This window comes from Salvelinus namaycush, chromosome 13, assembly GCF_016432855.1.
Source record: "Salvelinus namaycush isolate Seneca chromosome 13, SaNama_1.0, whole genome shotgun sequence".
Taxonomy (NCBI): Eukaryota; Metazoa; Chordata; class Actinopteri; order Salmoniformes; family Salmonidae; genus Salvelinus; species Salvelinus namaycush.
The window spans coordinates 45418564-45442392 of record NC_052319.1 but is presented as its reverse complement, the minus strand read 5'-3'; the positions used below and the strand labels follow the sequence as shown (position 1 = coordinate 45442392).

At 42.1% G+C, this 23829-nt stretch overlaps 1 protein-coding gene across 1 annotated transcript; it reads left to right on the top strand.

Annotated features, from left to right (window-relative positions):
- Positions 1-562: 562 nt before the first annotated feature.
- On the top strand, positions 563-20335 carry LOC120058154 (interferon-induced GTP-binding protein Mx-like). The gene is made up of 12 exons (XM_039006621.1): positions 563-743; positions 1297-1431; positions 4964-5118; positions 5460-5598; positions 5682-5880; positions 10343-10421; positions 10529-10651; positions 11207-11339; positions 11520-11678; positions 17538-17614; positions 17954-18241; positions 20108-20335. The coding sequence occupies exons 1-12, from the start codon at positions 563-565 to the stop codon at positions 20333-20335; spliced, it is 1896 nt and encodes a 631-aa protein (XP_038862549.1).
- The last annotated feature ends 3494 nt before the right edge of the window (positions 20336-23829 follow it).

Below are 23829 nucleotides of genomic sequence, written 5' to 3'. Positions count from 1 at the left end.
CTCGCGCAGGGCAATCCGACACTGTTTCATGGCAGCGGAGGGCTCTCACAGAGTGGGTCGTCCCCGAGGCCAGTGTCGGCGCACTGCTGGAGCCGTGCGTCAAGGAGGGGGTACTGTCACGACTTACGCCGAAGTCGGTTCCTCTACTTGTTCGGGCGGCGTTCGGCGGTTGACGTCACTGGTCTTCTAGCCATCGCCGATCCACCTTTCATTTTCCTTTTGTTTTGTCTTGTTTTCCCACACACCTGGTTTACATTTCCCTCATTACTTGTCATGTATTTAACCCTCTGTTCCCCCCATGTCTGTGTGTGGAACTGTTTACACGGAAATGTATACGCACGTTAGACTGGATGCGATGGGTTATGTAAACCCGTATTGTGTTTAGTGTTCTTTGTGCCGTGTGTTTTGTTCTCATAAATAAAAGGCTCAGTTTGCTATCCGAATTCTGCTCTCCTGCACCTGACTCCCTTACAGCCAGTTACGCATACCTAACACATGCATGTCTATCAACAAATTAACCATTCATAATGGCATTATTTTGTACCCCTGGCAAACCCTCAGGATGTTCCAAGACGAGCTGGCGAAGAAGGTCCGGCCCTTCATAGACTTAATAGATGACATGAGATCCATAGGGATAGAGAAGGAACTACCACTGCCAACCATTGCTGTGGTGGGAGACCAGAGTTCAGGAAAAAGCTCTGTGCTGGAGTCCCTTTCTGGGGTGGCGCTGCCCAGAGGGACTGGTGAGATTCTGTATTGTTTTCTGAACATACAAAAAACTATTGAAATCAATATTAGCATTTTAAATGTCATTCCTAAATCAGACAAAGTCTGTGAAAGTGGTTGTGTAACTTAGACATTATTTGGGCATTGACTAGTTTTTGGTTTGAAGATGCTGAAGTTGGCGATTGATGCCTGTGGCTAGGTAAACAACCCTGAAGCAGGTTTTCACACTGTCCTTGTCAATAGACGAGGTCAGGAAACAGACAGTACAATAGGACCACAGAGACATGGACATTACTGAAATGTTTAGAAACTTCAAATTAACTTGATAACCGCAGCAGACCTTTTCAGAAAATGTTCATTGAGTTTTCTAACCATTTATTCAGAAACTGTAAATGTCTGACATGCTTTCTGAACATTAGAGCAACCTTGTTGTCTGTAGCCTGCAGAAGTTATATATTTATCATGAAATCCATGTTCCGGTCCATTATTTACTGTACTGTCATATTGTATTGTATTGATTGTTCTGTAATACAGTATAACGATCTGTCATTGGTACTTCCTTGTTTCCAGGTATTGTCACCAGATGCCCACTGCTTCTTCAACTCTGTAATGACAGGACAGTGAAATGGGAGGCTGTCATCTCATATGGAGGGCAAAACATTCCATTTAACGAACCTTCAGAAGTCGTGAGACACGTTGAACAAGGTCAGATGGGAACGAACACACAGACACACACACACACAAAGACATATTATTATATACTGTACATTAACCAGAGGAGGCTCCTCAGAGGAGGAAGGGGAGGACCATCCTCCTCAGTGAATTTCAGAAACATTTAAATAGCGAAACATTTAAAAATATATATTTTTTAAATAAAACTATACTAAATATATTCACATGACCAAATAATTGATTAAAACACACTGCTTTACAATGAAGGTCAACAGTAGCCTCAACAGCAATATGTTAGGTAGCACCATTGTGTAGCTGGAACACAGCTAGTTAACATCTTCCACTGGGTATATATATTCCATAATCGATCATTTCAATATGCATTTTTCAAAAAGCATTTATCAAGAAGCATTTTTCTACAGCTGGCCATGCTATCCACCAGGCTACCCCTACCCCGGCCAATAGCTCTGCACCCCCTGCAGCAAACAAGTTAACAAACAGATCACAGACCATTTCGAATCCCACCGTACCTTCTCCACTATGCAATCTGGTTTCCCGAGCTGGTCATGGGTGCACCTCAGCCACCCTCAAGGTCCTAAATTATATCATAACCGCCATTGATAAAAGACAGTACTGTGCAGCCGTCTTCATCGACCTGGCCAAGGCTTTCAACACTGTCAATGACCGCATTCTTATCGGCAGACTCAATAGACTTGGTTTCTCAAATGACTGCCTCGCCTGGTTCACCAACTACTTCTCAGATAGAGTTCAGTGTGTAAAATCTGAGGGCCTGTTGTCCGTACCTCTGGCAGTCTCTATGGGGTGCCACAGGGTTCAATTCTCGGGCCGACTCTTTTTTTCTGTATATATCAATGATGTCTCTCTTGCTGCTGGTGATTCTCTGATCCACGTCTACGCAGACGACACCATTTTGTATACATCTGGTCCTTCTTTGGCCACTGTGTTAACAAACTTCCAAACGAGCTTCAATGCCATACAACACTCCTTCCGTGGCCTCCAACTGCTTTTAAATGCAAGTTAAACTAAATGCATGCTCTTCAACCGATTGCTGCCCTCACCCCCCCGCCCGACTAGCATCACTACTCTGGACGGTTCTGACTTAGAATATGTGAACAACTACAAATAGCTAGGTGTCTGGTTAGACTTTAAACTCTCCTTCCAGACTTACACTAAGCATCTCCAATCCAATTTCGCAACAAAGCCTCCTTCAATCATGCTGCCAAAAATTCCCTCGTAAAACTGACTATCCTACCGATCCTTGACTTCGGCGATGTAATTTACAAAATAGCCTCCAACACTCTACTCAACAAACTGTATGTAGTCTATCACAGTGCCATCATTTTGTCACCAAATCCCCATATGCTACCCACCACTGCAACCTGTATGCTCTCGTTGGCTGGCCCTCGCTACATATTCGTCGCCAAACTCACTGGCTCCAGGTCATCTATAAGTCTTTGCTAGGTAAAGCCCCGCCTTATCTCAGTTCACTGGTCACCATAGCAACACCCACACATAGCACGTGCTCCAGCAGGTATATTTCACTGGTCATCCCCAATTTCCAGCACTTCCTTTGGCTACCTTTCCTTCCAGTTCTCTGCAGCCAATGACTGGAAGGAATTGCAAAAATCACTGAAGCTGGATACTTTTGTCTCCCTCTCTAACTTTAAGCATCAGCTGTCAGAGCAGCTTACCAATCACTGTACCTGTACACAGCCATTCTGTAAATAGCACACCCAACTACCTCATCCCTATAATGTTATTTATCTTCTTGCTCTTTTGCAGCCCACTATCTCTACTTGCACATCATCGTCTGCACATCTATCACTCCAGTATTATTGAATAAATTGTATTTTTTATTTATTGCCTCATCTCCCTAATCTTATACATTTGCACACACTGGACATAGATTTTTCTAATGCGTTATTGACTGTACGTTTGTTTACGTGTAACCCTATGCTGTTGTTTTTGTCACACTGCTTTGCTTTATCTTGTCCAGGTCGCAGTTGTAAATGAGAACTTGTTCTCAACTGGCCTACCTGGTTAAATAAAGGTGAAATAAAAAAAAATATGTTGACTTCAATACAAAATCTAGGAGGCTCGTGGTTCACACCCCCTTCCATAGACTTACACAGCAATTATGGAGGACATCCTCCAACGTATCAGAGCTCTTGTAACATGAACTGACATGTTGTCCACCCAATCAAAGGATCAAAGAATGAATCTATTACAGAAAGCATCATCTACAGCTAGCTAGCACTGCAATACATAACATGTGGTAAATAGGTTACTGAAATAGAGAGAAAGACAATAGGAACAGTTTTGAACAAATTATTTTCTTCAAAAATTAAGGAGAAGCTGGAAAGCGAGAGAATACTAGCTATATTTCATGTTATTTTCACTTTCACTTAATTAGCTAGCGATTGCCGCTAGCTAGTTTAGCCTACTCTAACACCAGGCTCAAACAGAGAGGGATGCTATGTTAGCTACCTGGCTATGGCTATCCAACAAAGGAACTCTTCCAAGTCAAGGTAAGCTTTTAGGTTTTATAAATTGTTAGCCACTGGGGTTCCGCCAGTGTAACTGTTAAACTGCTTGCTGCTGACTGAACACTGTACTGCATGATTGTAGCAAGGTTTACTAACGTGTTAGCTCTAGTAGCTATGTTGACTATGATGATGTAATATGGTGACAACGATGTAGCCTGTGTGTAGCGCTGATATGAAGGTTTGGCTTGGAAATGTTTTTTTTGTCTGGTAACAGACAGCTGATGTGTTGTGCACTGAAGTCCACAAGGAAAAACGTGAGAGGAGGGGAGTGCGTAGATGGGAGGAGGAATTAGCTGATGAAAGGGATCATGCTGTTTGTATTTGGCTGCTATGAAAGTGAACTGTGATTGCGTGTGATCAGGGGTGTTCTCATTCCACCAATTCTGTTGAAAACTGTTTCTTAAACGGACGCAAACGGAAACAAAACAAGGATAAACATACCTGAATTTGTCCAATAAAAACTCTTGTTTGCAACTGTTGGACTAATTATTACACCCTAGATCAACTAGATGCAGGCAAGAGTGTGCAAGGTGGTATTGAATGTGTGTCCCCTTGATTACAAAAATGTCTGTCACAAAACAAAGTCTCGACATCTGCACCTACTGTATCTTGTAAACATTCATTCATAGGCGAGGTTGTAGCAACCTCATAATGGGTATCTGGAAAATTCCAGTATCACATAGTAGCCTAAACCTATCGATGTTATATTGAACTGGGTGAATGGAATATGAATGACAGTCATACAATATGCTGTAATAGAATTAAGGCCATGCTCATAAAAAAATATTTTATTCTGCCTTATCTTAAACGGTACCGACCGCCATTGACAAATCTATTATAAAATCTATTATAATTTATTGTGTAAAAGTTTGTATGGTATTTACCACAGACAACTACAGAATACATAATATATTATGTTAAGAAGAGTTCTGTCAGGGTATAAGACAGACAAACAGACGAATAATAAACACATCAATATTTTCCCATTGATTTAACAGCTCAGAATGCGTTAGCTGGAAAGGGAGTGGGGATATGTGAAGACCTGATCACTCTAAAGATCACATCCTCCACGGTGTGTGACCTCAGTCTGATTGACTTACCAGGGATCACCAGGGTGGCTGTGAAAGGACAACCAGATGACATTGGAGTCCAGGTAAGTCTATTGTTAGTGTGTATAGCTTTTGGACTTTGTCCAGTACATTGTTTGGTTCTCTCATGACTCTTTGTTCTCATCTTATGATTCACTAATGATTAATTGTTTTAGCCAGGTGTAAAGACTTTATCATAATTGTTAGCAAGGTAGCTATGATGGTTGAATCTGGTGTGTTGACTTTGAGGAAGATTGAGCTTCAGAACCATGAAGGACAGAGTGCCCCACACAGGGCAATATCACGGTAACAAGCGGTCTGATACCCTCTCGAAGATTAATCACATAACTCGGTCAAAGTCTTGAATCCTGACTGCTTTGTCACATTCTTCTTCCTTTTTTACTAGATCAATAATCTCATTATGAAATTCATAAAGAATAAGATAACCATTATTTTGGCGGTGGTACCATGTAATGTTGACATAGCAACAACAGAGGCCCTGAAAATGGCACAAGAAGTGGATCCTGAAGGCACAAGAACTATGGGTAAAGAAGTTATGTAGATGAATGTATATTTAATAGGGTTTTTATATTAGCAGTTATCATAATGCTTTTCATTTGTCTTCAAGCCATTCTAACAAAGCCAGACCTGATAGACCCAGGAGAAGAGAAGAATGTGTTGGAAATTGTCCAGAATAGTGTCATGGATCTCAAAATGGGCTATTTCATTGTGAAATGTCGTGGTCAGAAGAAAATTGATGAAAATATGTCCATTACTGATGCGATTGAGGAGGAGTTGGAATTCTTCAAAACTCATGAGCACTTCAGGTAAAATGTGTTCTTGCCATGTGTAAAGTAAACTTACATCTATGTTTTTGATGGCTTCACATCTGAAAATGTTCAGTGCCCCAAACTGTTGATTTCAGGATTTTATGAATATAATTTTTTTCCCACAAATCATTTGAGAGTAGTTCCATATAGTATTCATGAATGGTCTTTCCTTATGAGTCCCTCCCCTCCCTTCTCTTACATTTCTGAGTATTGTACTTTTTGACCTCTCTGGGATATTCAGGACGGTAGCGTCCCACCTCGCCAACAGCCAGTCGAATTGCAGGGCGCCAATTTCAAAACAACAGAAATCCCATAATTAAAATTCCTCAAACATACAAGCATTTTACACCATTTTAAAGATAAACTTGTTGTTAACCTCTTGAGCCTATGGGGGGTGCTATTTCGATCTTGGAAAAATTGGTCTCCAAATTAAACTGTCTCGTACTCAATTCTTGCTCGTACAATATGCATATTATTATTACTATTGGATAGAAAACACTCTCTAGTTTCTAAAACCGTTTGAATTATGTCTCTGAGTGAAACAGAACTCCTTCTGCAGCACATTTCCTGCCAGGGAGTGAGATTTCAGAAATCTCGGCCTCTGTTCCCAGGTCAGTTTATAAGACCCTGTGAACGCTGTGGGGCTACAAACACTGCATACGCCTTCCTCTAGATGTCAGTAAGTGGTGACAATTTGAATGGAGTCGATTGCGCAATCTGGGACCTTATATAAGACCCTGGTGCGGAAGTACCTTTCTTTTCAGCCGTGCGCTTGACGCAGAATGGACGTCGGACTGGCCTCCTTCCAAGCTTTGGTTTAGCTAGTTCTATATCTCCGGTCATGTTTTTATTCGTTATAGGTGTTAAAGACATCATAAGGTAGTTAATTTAAACCGACTTATAGCAATTTATATCAGTTTATTGCGATTTTCTGGCATTTCTTTGTGACGCACTTTCAAGAGTTGGACACTTTTCCGGTACATGCCGAACGATAGTGGCCATTTCGACAGGACAAGAGGACATCTTTCGACCAAAAGACGATTGTTCTGGACAAAGGACACCTTTCCCAAGATTCTGATGCGAGTTCATCTAAAAGTAAGAACTATTTATGCTGATAAATCGTTGTTCTGTTGAAAAATGTTAAATGCATAAGCCGCCATTAATTTTTGGGTAGCTTCGCTTTAGCGCACCCTGTATTGCGCAGTAAGGTTAATTTTAAAAATGTAATTCAGCGATTGCATTAAGAACTAATTTGTCTTTCAATTGCTGTCCAACCTGTATTTTTTTAGTCAAGTTTATGAATAGTTTTCGATAAAAATAGGTGTCTTTCCAAGATGGCGCCGGACAGATTGCTTGAGTAGTGGGACACTATTTTCATTGTATAAGTACAATTTGTGCCGCTAAATATGCACATTTTCGAACAAACTCTATATGGATTGTGTAATATGATGTTACAGGACTGTCATCTGAAGAATTCTGAGAAGGTTAGTGAAAAAATTAATATATTTTGGTGGTGATAACGTTATCGCTCTTTTTGCCTTGAATCAATGCTGGGGTGATGTTAGCTCATGTGGTATGCTAATATAACGATATATTGTGTTTTCGCTGTAAAACACTTAGAAAATCTGAAATATTGTCTGGATTCACAAGATCTGTGTCTTTCAATTGCTGTACGCTGTGTATTTTTAAGAAATGTTTTATGATGAGTAATTAGGTATTTGACGTTGGTGTCTGTAAATATTATGGCTGCTTTCGGTGCAATTTCTGATTGTAGCTGAAATGTAAACTATGATTTATACCTGAAATATGCACATTTTTCTAACAAAACATATGCTATACAATAAATATGTTATCAGACTGTCATCTGATAAAGTTGTTTCTTGGTTAGTGGCTATTTATATCTTTATTTGGTCGAATTGGTGATAGCTACTGATGGAGTAAAATATGGTGGAGTGAGAAAAATGTTGTCTTTTGCTAACGTGGTTAGCTAATAGATTTACATATTGTGTCTTCCCTGTAAAACATTTTAAAAATCAGAAATGATGTCTGGATTCACAAGAAGTGTATCTTTCATCTGGTGTCTTGGACTTGTGATTTAATGATATTTAGATGCTAGTATTTACTTGTGACGCTATGCTAGGCTATGCTAGTCAGCTTTTTTACTGATGGGGGTGCTCCCGGATCCGGGTTTGGGAGGAACTAGAAGTTAATCCAGCCACAGTGTCCAATTTCAAAAAGGCTTTACGACGAAAGCACACAAAACGGTTATGTTAGGTCAGCACCTACTCACAGAAAAACACAGCCATTTCTCCAGCCAAAGAGAGGAGTCACAAAAAGCAGAAATAGAGAGAAAATTAATCCCTAACCTTTGATGATCTTCATCAGATGACACTCATAGGACTTCATGTTACACAATACATGTATGTTTTGTTCTATAAAGTTCATATTATTATCCCAAAATCTGAGTTTACATTGGTGCGTTATGATCAGTAGTTCCAAAACATCCGGGGATTTTGCAGAGAGCCACAACAATTTACAGAAATACTCATAATAAACATTGCTAAAAGATACAAGTGTTATACATGGAACTTTAGATAAACTTCTCCTTAATGCAACTGCTGTGTCAGATTTCAAAAAAACTTTACGGAAAAAGCACACCATGCAATAATCTGAGTACGGTGCTCAGACACAAAATCAACCCAAAGAGATATCCACCATGTTGTGGAGTCAACTTAAGTCAGAAATAGCATTATAAATATTCACTTACCTTGGATAATCTTCATCAGAATGCACTCCCAGGAATCCCAATTCCACAATAAATGTTTGTTTTGTTCGATAAAGTCCACCATTTATGTCCACATACCTCATTTTTGTTTGCGCGTTTAGTACACAAATCCAAACTCAGGAGGCGCGGACAAGTCCAGTTGAAAGTTGAGACGAAAAGTCATATTACAGTTCGTAGAAACATGTCAAACTGTCACTCCCTGAACATAGTAAGCTGTTTTTTTCTCTGTGTTTGTTGGGGCGTGCAGGTGACTTGGGTGGGTTATCTAGGTGAATTTGAATGTCTATGTTTAGTTGCCTGTCTGCACTATTTGTATAGCTTCACGTTTCGTTAGCTGATTTAATTGTTTTTGTTCAGTGTTCATTCATTAAAGAGAATGTACGCATTCCACGCTGCACCTTGGTCTCTCTCATACGACGATCGTGACACAAACAAAGTATAGAATCAATCTTTAGGATGTTTTTATCATAAATCTTCAATAATGTTTCAGCCGGAGAATTCCTTTGTCTGTAGAAATGCAATGGAATGCGGCTAACTCTCACGGGAGCGCACGAGACTGAGCTCATGGCAGTCTGCCAGATCCCTGACTCAAACAGCTCTCATTCCCCCCTCCTTCACAGTAGAAGCATCAAACAAGGTTCTAAATACTGTTGACATCTAGTGGAAGCCTTAGAAAGTGCAATATGACCCCATAAACACTGTATATTCGATAGGCAATGACATGAAAAACTACAAACCTCAGATTTCCCACTTCCTGGTTTGAATTTCTTCTCAGGTTTTTGCCTGACATATGAGTTCTGTTATACTCACAGACATCATTCAAACAGTTTTAGAAACTTCAGAGTGTTTTCAATCCAAATCTATTAATTACATGCATATTCTAGCTTTTAGGACTGAGTAGCAAGCAGTTTACTCTGGGCACCTTTATATCCAAGCTACTCAATACTGCCCCCCAGTCCCAAAGAAGTTAACATTCAAAAGCAAATGGCTAAATGATCCTTGGTATAATCATAAAAAACTTTTCAATATGTTAGTTTAGCACATATCTCTAACTTAAACAGACTGATTTTGATGGGGACTTTTTATTATGTTAATTAGATATCCCTGGGTGCATGACCATTGTAGGCCAAGGGTTAACTGACAAATCTATTTGACAGTTTTAATTTAAAAAATGCAGGTGTTAAATGTGTAGGCCAATATCTGTGATGAAATTCTGTGTTTGTGTCACACCCTGATCTGTTTCACCAGTCTTGTGATTGTCTCCACCCCCTGCAGGTGTCGATTATTATCCCTGGTGTATATATCCCTGTGTTTCCTGTCCCTCTGTGCCAGTTTATCTTGTATGTTTTTCAAGTCAACCAGCAGTTTTCCCGTACTCCTGCTTCTATTTTCTTTTGCCAGTCCCCCCGGTTTTTGCACCTTGCCTGTTTTCTGGACTCTGTACCTGCCCGCCTGACCATTACCCCTGGCCTGACCTCAAGCCTGCCTGCCACTCTGTACCTCCTGGAATCTGAACTGGTTTGACCTTTTGCCTGTCCACGACCATTCTCTCGCCTACCCCTTTTTGGATTGTTAAATACATATCAAGACTCAAACCATCTGCCTCCAGTGTCTGCATCTGGGTCTCGCCTTGTGCCCTTAGTTTGTTATATTTCTCTCCCTTTCAATGTATAGATCCCTCCTGCGTGAGGAGAAGGCAACCACCAAGTGCCTAGCCACCAAGCTCAGCAATGCCCTGGTCAAACGCATCAAGGTTAGTCCAACCACATACCTGATGGTTATCTGTTCCTCCTACACCCAGTGCACACTGGAAAACATGTGGTCTGGTACCTATTAACTTGTATGTTTGCTCCTGGTCAGAAATCCTTGCCCCAGATGTCAGAAAATATAAAGGAAAAGTTGGGGAAGGTAAAGCATTTATTGAGTCAAATAGAGGGCGGGCCTCCCAAGGAACCTGCAGAGAAGAGAAAGTACCTCATTCAGGTGAGTACATCTTTTACCTTTCCATCTTTCAGCTTCGTAAACTTCTTCTCTACAAAATGTCTATAAAAATGTATGATGTTGGGTTGGAAGCCATACTGTTGCACAGTAGTGTTATTGTCATGGTTTGGTATATTGTCAGTAGAATGTCCTATAGAGAATTTGAGCAATGGTACCTGGTGTAAAGGGATCAGTTCTGTTGCACATCCTCTGCCATTTGGATTGGTCAGATTTGCAACACAGGTGTAAGAGTAGACGCACTGTCCAGAAAATAAATATAACAGCATTATAATGTTCTCCACTCCCACTTCCTCCACTCTCCTTCCTTAATATCCAACTGATTATGTTTGTCACCAGGTTAAACAAAACTTTACCTTGACAGTTGATCTTACAAAAACACTTGGACAAGCCAGTGTAAGATAGTTCTTGTTTAATATCTGTAGAAGACGTAAGGATGGATGGGTCTTGTGGAGCAATTTCATTAAACAGTCATCTAAAAGTACTAAATATTAAACATTTAAACAGGTATGTTTTATTGTGATATGTTTCCATCTTCAGGTCATAACAGAGTTCAATGAGCAGATTACCCAACTGTCCAAAGGGGATACTATCATTGAGGAAAATCTCTTTGCGCTAATGCGAAAGGAATTTACAGAGTGGATGGAATGTCTGAATAATGCCAAATCACATTGTAGGTACAATTTTTAATACCCCGGGTATTTTTCATCATAATACCATGTCTAACCAATGAATATTTGTTTCTGAATATCCCTAATAATTACTGATATAGTTATTATACTACTAATAGTTATGTCATACAACAGTGATTGTAATATCCAATAAATTATTAACATTGTTTTCCTGAATTTAGACCACAAAGTAGTGCAACAAGTGGTGGATGAATATGATCAGGAGCACAGGGGAAGCGAGCTGCCAGGATTCAGTAACTACAGGGTATTTCAAAATGTTGTTCAGAAACTAGTGGCTGAACTTAAAAAACCAGCTATGACGACACTACAGACAATCAGAGGTAAGTCACCAAAACCCCTTGTCTCGTCTACTCCATCTCTCCCCCTCTGGCACTTTTTGTCACCAGTTTATTCATTATTACGCACACCTGCCATCATCGTTACGCACACCTGCGCCTCATGAGACTCACCTGGACTCCGTCACCTTCCTGATTACCTCCCCTATATCTGTCACTCAAGTCCTGTTGATTTTTTCCCCAGGTGTTATTGTTTCTGTTCCTGTGTTTCATGTCTGTACGCTACTCATGTTTCTTGTTTCGTTTCATTATTCGTTTATTTATTAAATTCACTTCCTGTACTTGCTTCCTGATTATTAGTGTACATGTTATAGAAATACACCTCACCAAAGGGAAGAAACTTTTTTATTTTTTATTATTATTATATTTTTTTTACTGGTGACATCGGGTCCAAGTGCGGCTACATCTGGCTCATCAGGCTTCCATACCTCAGCTGGCTCGACAGGTTCTCGAGCCTCGGTTGGCTCGTCTCGGTGTCTCCCGCTCCCCCTCTCTGGTGCTCGCTGTTGGCAGTTTATTCATTATTACGTACACCTGTCACCATCCTTACACACATCTTATTGTTTCTATCCTGTGTTTCATGTCTGTACGCAACTCATGTTTCTTGTTTTGTTTCATGTTTGTTTATTCATTAAATTCACTTCCTGTACTTGCTTCCCGATTTATTAGAGTACACGCTACAGCCCTAGGTTTGATGTGATTTTCCTAAAGCCCCTTTATTGAACATCATGCATGGGTCTCTGTAGTACTTCTGACAAGACAAACATAGCTATTATATTAAGCATTAACACCCAAGAAAGTGGTGAATCACACCCCCAACCACATCGTCAGGGCTGAAGTGGAGCGGGTCAAGAGCATTAAGTTCCTCGGTGTCCAAAAGGCTAATGAGTTAAAATGGTCCACACGTGCGCACAGTTGTGAAGAAGCCGAGACAGCGCCTCTTCCCCCTCAGGAGGTTGAAAAGCTTTGGCAAGGGCCATCAAATCCTCAGAGTTCTACAGCTGCACCATTGAGAGCATCTTGACTAGCTGCATCACTGGTTGGTATGTCAAAATCACCACCCTCAATCGTATGGCTTTACAGAGGGTGGTGCTGACATCCCAGTACATCACTGGGGCAGAGCTCCGTGCCATCCAGGACATCTATATCAGGCGGTATGAAAGGAAGGACCGGAAAATTGTTAAAGACACCAGCCACCTAAGCCATAGAATGTTCTCTCTGCTTCCGCACGGCAAACGGTTCCTGAACAGGCTCCAGAACAGCTTCTATCCCCCAAGCCAGGAGACTGTTAACTAGCTAACAAAATGGCTACCAGACTATCTGAGTTGACCCCTTTATTTATTTGTGTCTTATATGCACACTGTCAGAACTCTACAGACACACACACACACACACTCCATTTGCTCAACCACATAACACCTACACACATTAATACTGACTCTAAACACACACCCTCCCAAGCAATCATCATATACACAGATGCTTCTCTGTTTATCATATATCCTGATGCCTAAACAACTTACCCCTATACATGCAGTATCTCACCATACCACTTCAGTATCCCTGCACATTGTACATATGGAACTGACCCTGGAACTGTCCATGTATATAGCTACTGACCCTGGAACTGTCCATGTATATAGCTACTGACCATGGAACTGTCCATGTATATAGCTACTGACCCTGGAACTGTCCCTGTATATAGCTACTGACCCTGGAACTGTCCCTGTATATAGCTACTGACCCTGGAACTGTCCATGTATATAGCTACTAACCCTGGAACTGTCCATGTATATAGCTACTGGCCCTGGAACTGTCCATGTATATAGCTACTGGAACTGTCCCTGTATATAGCTACTGACCCTGGAACTGTTCATGTATATACCTTACTTACATTCTCGTGTTCTTCTTATTTCTCTAGTGTTTTTGTTCTACCTTATGTTATTTTTAATACTTCATTGTTGGGTTTAGATCTTGCAAAAAAAGGCATTTCATTGTACTTTTCCATGTGACCGTAACTTTAATTGACTAAATAGGACATTTTGAAGGAATAGTTCACTTAAATTACAAAATTACATATTGGTTTCTTTACCCTGTAAGCAGTCTATGGACAAGGTGTGACATCAATCCATGCTTTGTGTCACGTTCCTGACCTGTTTTTTGTGGTTTTTGTATGTGTTTAGTTGGTCAGGGCGTGAGTTGGGGTGGGCATTCTATGTTATGTGTTTCTATGTTTAGGTTCATTGTCATTTAGCCTGATATGGTTCTCAATCAGGGACAGGTGTTTTACGTTTCCTCTGATTGAGAACCATATTAAGGTAGGTTGTTCACACTGTTTGTTTGTGGGTGGTTGTCTTCCGTGTCTGTATGTCTACCACACGGGACTGTTTCGTTTGTCGTTTCGTATATGTAGTCTGTTCCTGTTCGTGCGTTCTTCATAGTTTGTAAGTTCTCAAGTCAGGTCTGTCTACATCGTTTATTTGTTTTGTAGTTTGTCGAAGTGTTTTCGTGTTTCGTCTTTTCTTTAATAAACTTCATGATGTCTAATTACCACGCTGCGCTTTGGTCCAATCCCTACTCCTCCTCTTCGGACGAAGAGGAGGAGGACGACCGTTACAGAACCACCCACCTATCTCGGACCAAGCAGCGTGAGAGGAACCAGCAACAGCGGCCAAGAAACCAGGATTCGTGGACTTGGGAGGAAATATTGAACGGAGAAGGACCCTGGGCTAAGGTGGGAGAGAATCGCCGCTCTCGGGAGGAGATGGAGTCAGCGAAAGCCCAGGATCGGTGGTATGAGGAGGCAGGTAGGAGACGTGGCTGGAAACCCGAAAGTAAACCCCAAAAATTTCTTGGGGGGGGGGGCTAAAAGGGAGAGTGGCGAAGTCAGGTAGGAGACCTGCGCCTACTTCTTGTACTTACCGTGCAGAGCGAGAGTACGGGCAGACACCGTGTTACGCAGTAGAGCGCATGGTGTCTCCTGTACGTGTGCATAGCCCGGTGCGGTACATACCAGCTCCTCGTATCGGCCGGGCCAGATTGAGCATTGAGCCAAGTGCCATGAAGCCGGCTCTACATATCTGGCCACCAGTGCGTCTCCTCGGGCCGGCTTACATGGCACCAGCCTTATGCATGGTGTCCCCGGTTCGCCTACATAGCCCGGTGCGGGTTATTCCACCTCCCCGCACTGGTCGGGCGACGGGAAGCATACAACCAGGTAAGGTTGGGCAGGTTCAGTGCTCAAGGGAGCCAGTACGCCTGCACGGTCCGGTATTTCCGGCGCCACCTCCCCGCTCCAGGCCAGTACCACCAGTGCCTACACCACGCACCAGGCTTCCAGTGCGTCTCCAGAGCCCTGTTCCTCCTCCACGCACTAGCCCTATGGTGCGTGTCTCCAGCCCAGTACCACCAGTGCCTACACCACGCACCAAGCCTCCTGTGCGTCTCCAGAGCCCTGTACGCACTGTTCCTTCTCCCCGTACTCGCCCTGATGTGCGTGCCCTCAGCCCAGTACCACCAGTGCCTACACCACGCACCAAGCCTCCTGTGCGTCTCCAGAGCCCTGTACGCACTGTTCCTTCTCCCCGTACTCGCCCTGATGTGCGTGCCCTCAGCCCGGTACCACCAGTGCCGGTACCACGCACCAGGCCTATAGTATGCCTTGAGAGTCCAGTGTGCCCTGTTGTTGTTCCCCACACTAGCCTGATGGTGCGTGTCCTTAGCCCGGTACCTCCAGTTCCGGGCCCACGCACTAGGCCTACAGTGCGCCTCAGCCGGCCAGAGTCTGCCGTCTGCCCAGCGGCGCCTCAACTGCCCGTCTGCCCAGCGGCGCCTCAACTGCCCGTCTGCCCAGCGGCGCCTCAACTGCCCGTCTGCCCAGCGGCGCCTGAACTGCCCGTCTGCCCAACGGCGCCTGAACTGCCCGTCTGCCCAACGGCGCCTGAACTGCCCGTCTGCCCAACGGCGCCTGAACTGCCCGTCTGCCCAACGGCGCCTGAACTGACCGTCTGCACAACGCCGTCTGACCTGTCCGTCTGCCAAGCGCCGCTTGAACTGCCCGTCTGTACTGAGCCTTCAAAGCCGCCCGTCTGTACTGAGCCTGCAAAGCCGCCCGTCTGCCATGAGCCTTCAGAGCCGTCCGCCAGACAGGAGCCGCTAGAGCCTTCCTCCAGACAGGAGCCGCTAGAGCCTTCCTCCAGACAGGAGCCGCTAGAGCCTTCCTCCAGACAGGAGCCGCTAGAGCCTTCCGCCAGACAGGAGCCGCTAGAGCCTTCCGCCAGACAGGAGCCGCTAGAGCCTTCCGCCAGACAGGAGCCGCTAGAGCCTTCCGCCAGACAGGATCAGCCAGAGCCTTCCGCCAGACAGGATCAGCCAGAGCCTTCCGCCAGACAGGATCAGCCAGAGCCTTCCGCCAGACAGGATCAGCCAGAGCCTTCCGCCAGACAGGATCAGCCAGAGCCTTCCGCCAGACAGGATCAGCCAGAGCCTTCCGCCAGACAGGATCAGCCAGAGCCTTCCGCCAGCCAGCCAGGAGCTGCCAGAGCCTTCCGCCAGCCAGCCAGGAGCTGCCAGAGCCGCCAGCCAGCCAGGAGCTGCCAGAGCCGCCAGCCAGCCAGGAGCTGCCAGAGCCGCCAGCCAGCCAGGAGCTGCCAGAGCCGCCAGCCAGCCAGGAGCTGCCAGAGCCGCCAGCCAGCCAGGAGCTGCCAGAGCCGCCAGCCAGCCATGAGCTGCCAGAGCCGCCAGCCAGTCATGAGCTGCCAGCCAGTCATGAGCTGCCCTCCAGTCATGAGCTGCCCTCCAGTCATGAGCTGCCCTCCAGTCATGAGCTGCCACTCTGTCCTGAGCTACCTCTCTGTCCTGAGCTACCTCTCTGTCCTGAGCTACCTCTCTGTCCTGAGCTACCTCTATGTCCTGAGTTATCTAGGGGGGACCGGTGTGAAGGTTCCTAGACCAGGGTTGGGGGCGAGGATCGCCACTCGGAGGACGCTAAGGAGGGGGACAAAGACAATGGTGGAGAGGTGTCCTCGTCCTGCGCCGGAGCCGCCACCGCGGACAGATGCCCACCCAGACCCTCCCCTTGAGTTTAAGGGGTGCGCCCGGAGTTCGCACCTTGAGGGGGGGGTTCTGTCACGTTCCTGACCTGTTTTCTGTTGTTTTTGTATGTGTTTAGTTGGTCAGGGCGTGAGTTGGGGTGGGCATTCTATGTTATGTGTTTCTATGTTTAGGTTCATTGTCATTTAGTCTGATATGGTTCTCAATCAGGGACAGGTGTTTTACGTTTCCTCTGATTGAGAACCATATTAAGGTAGGTTGTTCACACTGTTTGTTTGTGGGTGGTTGTCTTCCGTGTCTGTATGTCTACCACACGGGACTGTTTCGTTTGTCGTTTCGTATATGTAGTCTGTTCCTGTTCGTGCGTTCTTCATAGTTTGTAAGTTCTCAAGTCAGGTCTGTCTACATCGTTTATTTGTTTTGTAGTTTGTCGAAGTGTTTTCGTGTTTCGTCTTTTCTTTAATAAACTTCATGATGTCTAATTACCACGCTGCGCTTTGGTCCAATCCCTACTCCTCCTCTTCGGACGAAGAGGAGGAGGACGACCGTTACACTTTGGTTACATTTTTCTGGACACTGTTTCCATTTTTCCTCTTCATGTCCAAATGAATCTGATGTATCTGAAATTGATTGTGTAGCTCAATTAAGTTACTTATTGAATATTTGGACATGAAGCACAAAGAAATTATAACATTGGGACTATTGACTTGTAATTTGGCTGAACAACACATTTTAAATAAAAATATTTTGTGGAATATCTATTTACCAAATACATTTGTTTTTGTTTTTCAGAAATGGTGCAGAAGGAATTTGATCATTTGTCCAAAGAGATCTTTAAGAATTATCCTTATCTTCAAGATGTCTCAAAGGTAATACCAAGTGTAAACTGTTAAGCGCTCTGACATGATAATCATACAATTCTGTGATTTTAGGCTGAAATGGAAATCTTAGTTAGTGGCATTAGCAAGAAGCAGGGGAACATGAGGCAAAGTAGCACTTAAAAATCACAATATATTTTAATGAAGAATTACAATTTACAGGTTGTCCATTGTAGGATTGTACCCTGAAATGTTCAAAATAAAACACCATAAGATGCTTAGAGCATGTCGAACTGAACTTTGTTCTGAAACAGTAACAGTTTTTCACTGCCTCCCTGCATCCAAGGTTCTTTATGTCCTCATGGTATCTTCATCTTTGTTTAAACTCAGAAAAACATTCAAACAATCCAGGAAAAGCAGTCAATCATAGTGAAGGAGAGGATCGTGGAGCAGTTTGAGATGGAGATACAGGTCTACACACAGGATGAAATCTTCAACAAACATATTCTAGAGGGGGAAACGGCAGACTACTCACACCCCTCACTCCTCTCAGATCTCTCAGACGAGGACAGCTCAGACGAGGATGAAACACATGTTCTAGAGAAGGGGGAAAAAGCAGAAGGCTCAGATCACGACACCAGGAGCAAGTACCCTGGGCTGCTCAAGGCATACTATGAGGTACAATGCAACATATCTACTGTGCAGTATGTTTTGCTTAAAACCTCACTTGGGTATGTGGGACGATACCGTCCCACCTCGTCAACAGCCAGTGAAACTGCAGGGCGCCAAATTCAAATACAGAAATACTCATTATAAAAATTCAGAAAACAAAAAATATTTTACATAGGTTTAAAGATGAACTTCTTGTGAATCCAACCACGGTGTCAGATTTTAAAAAATGTTTTACGGCGAAAGCATACCTTACGATTATTTGAGAACATAGCCCACTTGACAAATCATTACAAACAGTAACGAGCCAAGTAGAAGAGTTACACAAGTCAGAAATAGAGATAAAATGAATCCCTTACCTTTGAGGATCTTCATATGGTTGCACTCAGCAGACATTCATTTACTCAATAAATGTTCCTTTTGTTCGATAAAGTCTCTCTTTACATCCCAAAACCTCTGTTTTGTTCGCACGTTTTCTTCAATAATCCACAGGCTCAAACGCAGTCAAAACAGGCAGACAAAAAAATCTAAATTGTATCCGTGAAGTTCATAGAAACATGTCAAACGATGTTTATATTCAATCCTCAGGTTGTTTTGAGCCTAAATAATTGATAATATTTCAAAAGGACAATAATGTCGTCAATTTAAAAGGTAAACAAGAAAGGCACTCTATCGGTCTCGCGCATGAAAAAGCTCTGTGACACTTTAGGGTCCACTCATTCAGACTGCTCTTACTTCCTAATTTTTCAGAATACAAGCCTGAAGCAATTTCTAAAGACTGTTGACATCAAGTGGAAGGCATAGAAACTGCAATTTGAGTCCTAAGGCAATGGATACTGTAATGGCATTGAATAGAAAACTACAAAACTTTTAAAAAAAGAACTTCCTGGAACTTCCTGGATTTTTCTCAGGTTTTCGCCTGCCAAATCAGTTCTGTTATACTCACAGACACTATTTTAACAGTTTTGGAAACTTTAGAGTGTTTTCCATCCACATCTACCAGTTATATGCATATCATATCTTCTGGGCCCGAGAAGCAGGCATTTTAATTTGGGCATGCATTCCATCCAAAATTCCGAATGCTGCCCCCTACCCTAGAGAAGTTAAAGAGTGCAGGAGATGTTCCAGAAATGAAATAATTAAATCTAAATCTACATACAGCTGTTATGTAGTGTACTTATCAACAAACTCACACACTTTCTTATCAGGGCCTTCCACACATTTGGGGAGATCTCAACGTGTATGTATGGACTACATCTAGCCTGGTACTCCACCCCAGAGCCATATATTGTGTTAGTCTCATACAGTTCACAGCTGGTATAAAAGTTGCAGCGAAATGCTTATGTGCTAGCTCCTTCAACAATTAAATACCATGCGTCATAGAATGTCCTTCAAGCCAATCAGAAACGAGTATTCAACAATGCCATGGTATAATCAATAATACCATTATGATGAATTTACATGACACAGTATAATCAACAATGTCCATATGTCAGCCATGTTGGCAATATTGACCAATAGCAGTTCACGGCATTTACATTTTTTTTTAAACAATGCGGAGCAACTGAACGTTTAGAATTAGAATCCACAAACTTGTCATGACTGGATAAATGGAATGCTTACAGGTAACATGGTGTCCGTTCTAAAAGTTGGCCCAAATCTATATTCAGTGTATAGCTCTGTCCCACCCTGTACAATGAATCCATGACATCATCAACAGGCATGATCAGATCTCTCATTAATGCTTTTTGACAAAGGTTTCAAACATACATTGTTGTGGCAGGGTTGCTTTGTGGCATATTGCATTTTGGTTGCCTTGTGGCCATCTCATCACTTCTAGCCCTCACTCTCCATCCCACCTCACCTCTCTCACAGATTGTGGTGCAAAGACTGGCTGACCAGGTGCCCATGCTGATCCGTTACTTCATCCTGAAGCAGTCAGCCAAGATTGTGTGCAGTGAAATGCTGGATCTGCTACACAGAGATGACACTGATAACATCCTACAAGAGAATTCAGAGATCGCACAGTATCGTGTAAAGTTGCAGGCCCAAGTGGATCGCCTTGTACAGGCCAATGGCAAGCTCAGCAGCCTCAGAGGGTGACATCTTGACGATTAAAAAAATCTGAGATGTTGCCAAGAAAAGAAACAGGTTAAAACCTCTTAAGGATCCAACCCTTTTTTTCAATTTTCATCTAAAATGACATACCAAAATCTAACTGCCTGTGAATGTGAAATTAATACAGGAGAATAAAGCAAATTAGATCTGGTAAAAGATAATACAAAGATTTTTTTGTTTGTTTTTTAAATCTTTGAAATGCAAGAGAAAGGTCACAATGTATTATTCCAGGTTAGACACAATGTTTATGTTAGCCGCTAGATGGCAGAAGTGTGTGCAAAGTTACTGACTGATCCAATAAACTATTGCATTTCTGTTAAAATGTGTGAAGTCTGACTAAATATGCCTAAGTGGTTTAGTGATACATTTTCAAGTTAATAACTGTGACTGTTCTCAAACAATAGCATGGTATTATTTCACTGTAATAGCTACTGTAAATTGGACAGTGCAGTTAGATTAATAAGAATTTAAACTTTCTGCCAACATCAGATATGTCTATGTCCTGGGAAATGTTCTTGTTACTTACAACCTCACGCTAATCGCATTAGCCTACGTTAGCTCAACCGTCCCGCGGGGGGGGACCAATCCCGTAGAGTAGAAGTGTGTCCAGATTTTTGAAAAGTGCACTAATGTCCAAATGCAACTTTTTTAAAATACTGATCTGTAAAATAAGATGTATTTTGTATATTTGACCAGCACACAGAACATTTTATATGATGGGCATCTCTACATTTTGTCAAAATTGTGCTTTACAGAAAATGATGTGACGGATATCATCACATATCTGCATTGTGTTTTATGTTTTCATCTCAAAATGTACTGAGGAAATATGTGAAGATGGTTGATAATATTATATAAAGGGACAAATGAAATGGAGGTTGTATCCATGTTCTGATTGGTCAGAGCACATCAATGTAGAGAGTGCTTTTGTGATGGCATTAGAATAAAATGATGCCTGTTTTATTAAAAATGAATAACAATAGTGATAATGTCAGGTTCCTCTTTAAAACTGGAATTGTTTAGTTATAAATTATGTTTAATAGGGAGATTTGTTTAGAACTTGTATTAACTGAAGGAGACAAAGACCTCATCAAAAGAGATATTAAACAGAGAAGACCATAGACGACCCATACCGTAACCTATGTCTTCATTTGGACAGTGAAGCTAAATTGTGTACATTTTCCCCCCCAATTTTTTTTCACAAAGTAAAATGAATGTATTGTGTTTAATGATGCTTGTCTCTAAAACAAAGAAGATGTTAACCTGTTTGGGCTGCAGGGGCAGTATTGAGTAGCCGGATAAAAGGTGCCCATTTCAAACGGCCTCGTACTCAATTCTTGCTCGTACAATATGCATATTATTATTACTATTGGATAGAAAACACTCTCTAGTTTCTAAAACCGTTTGAATTATATCTGTGAGTAAAGCAGAACTCATTTTGCAGCAAACTTCCTGACAGGAAGTGGAAAATCTGAAATCGATGCTCTGTTCTAGGGCCTGCCTATAAAGGTCCTTGATATTTATTAGAATACATGCACTTCATACGTCTTTCACTAGATGTCGACAGGCAGTGAGAGAAGAAATGGAGTGTATAACTTGATCTGGGGTCGAATAAACGCTCTCGGCATGACGTGTCACCAGTTTCCTGTTTTCTGGAGAGCGCGTAAAGGGACCTGGTTTTGCCTTCTGATAAGCTGTCGTTATAGACGACTAATATCTCCGGCTTTGATTTTATTTGATACATGTGACAATATCATCGTAAAGTATGTTTATTCAATATAGTTTTATTAGATTATTGAAATTTATTCGGGACGTTAGGCGTGTTGCGTTGTGTGCCTTTGTTCAGGAAGGAGAGCTTTGCGCTACTTTGCTAGCTTTCTGTGCTAATTGACTGGAGAAGAGGACATTCTAAATCCAAACAACGATTGTTCTGGACAAAGGACCCCTTGTACAACATTCTGATGGAAGATTGTCAAAAGTAGGACCCATTTTATGATGCTATTTCATATATCTGTCGAACATGTTGTACTAGTAGTTTGCGCCCAGAGTTTGGGCACTCTCTCGCTATAACTAAGCTGCATGTCGTAATGAAGTTATTTTTAGAATTCTAACACGGCGATTGCATTAAGAACTAGTGTATCTATCATTTCCTATACAACATGTATTTTTTAGTAATGTTTATGAATAGTTATTTGGTCAGAATATATGGGTGTCAGAAAAATATCCGGACGTTGTGGGAAAAAGATGCTACGTTAGCACAATGTATAACCACTGATTTCAGCTCTAAATATGCACATTTTCGAACAAAACATATACATTTTCGAACAAAACATATATGACAACAGCCACTTCAAGTGCAGGGCGCGAAATTCAAAATATATTTTTAAGAAATATTTAACTTTCACACATGAACAAGTCCAATACAGCATATAAAAGATAAACATCTTGTGAATCCAGCCAACATGTCCGATTTTTAAAATGTTTTACAGCGAAAACACCACATATATTTATGTTAGCTCACCACCAAATACAAAAAAGGACAGACATTTTTCACAGCACAGGTAGCATGCACAAAGCCAACCTAACTAACCAAGAACCAACCAAACTAACCAAGAAACAACTTCATCAGATGACAGTCTTATAACATGTTATACAATAAATCTATGTTTTGTTCGAAAAATTTGCATATTTGAGGTATAAATCAGTTTTACATTGCAGCTACCATCACAGCTACCGTCACAAATAGGACCGAAGCAGCCAGAGTAATTACAGACACCAACGTCAAATACCTAAATACTCATCATAAAACATTTCTGAAAAATACATGGTGTATAGCAAATTAAAGACAAACATCTTGTGAATCCAGCCAATATTTCCGATTTTTTAAGTGTTTTACAGCGAAAACACAATATAGCATTATATTAGCTTACTACAATAGCCTACCACACTACCGCATTCATTCATCAAGGCACGTTAGCGATAGCAATAGGCACGTTAGCGATAGCGAATAAACCAGCAAAAGATATATAATTTTTGACTAACCTTGATAAGCTTCATCAGATCACAGTCCTATAACATCAGGTTATACATACACTTATGTTTTGTTCGAAAATGTGCATATTTAGAGCTAAAATCAGTGGTTATACATTGTGCTAACGTAGCATCTTTGTGACTTTGTGACGGCCACTCCAATAACTTGACTTTGTTGTCCTTAAGCCATTTTGCCACAACTTTGGAAGTATGCTTGGGGTCAATGTCCATTTGGAAGACCCATTTGCTACCAAGCTTTAACTTCCTGACTGATGTCTTGAGATGTTGCTTCAATATATCCAAAACATTTTCCTCCCTTATGATGCCATCTATTTTGTGAAGTGCATCAGTCCCTCCTGCAGCAAAGCACACCCACAACATGATGCTGCCACCCCCGTGCTTCACGGTTGGGATGGTGTTCTTCGGCTTGCAAGCATCCCCCTTTTTCC

What these genes read in the sequence shown, in the direction of transcription:
- LOC120058154 (XM_039006621.1), top strand. Translation starts at nt 563, where the DNA reads ATGTTCCAAGACGAGCTGGCGAAGAAGGTCCGGCCCTTCATAGACTTA. An exon ending in CCCTGGTCAAACGCATCAAG is followed by an intron (nt 10,422 to 10,528) that starts GTTAGTCCAACC and finishes GCTCCTGGTCAG; the next exon opens with AAATCCTTGCCCCAGATGTC. An exon ending in GAATAATGCCAAATCACATT is followed by an intron (nt 11,340 to 11,519) that starts GTAGGTACAATT and finishes TCCTGAATTTAG; the next exon opens with ACCACAAAGTAGTGCAACAA.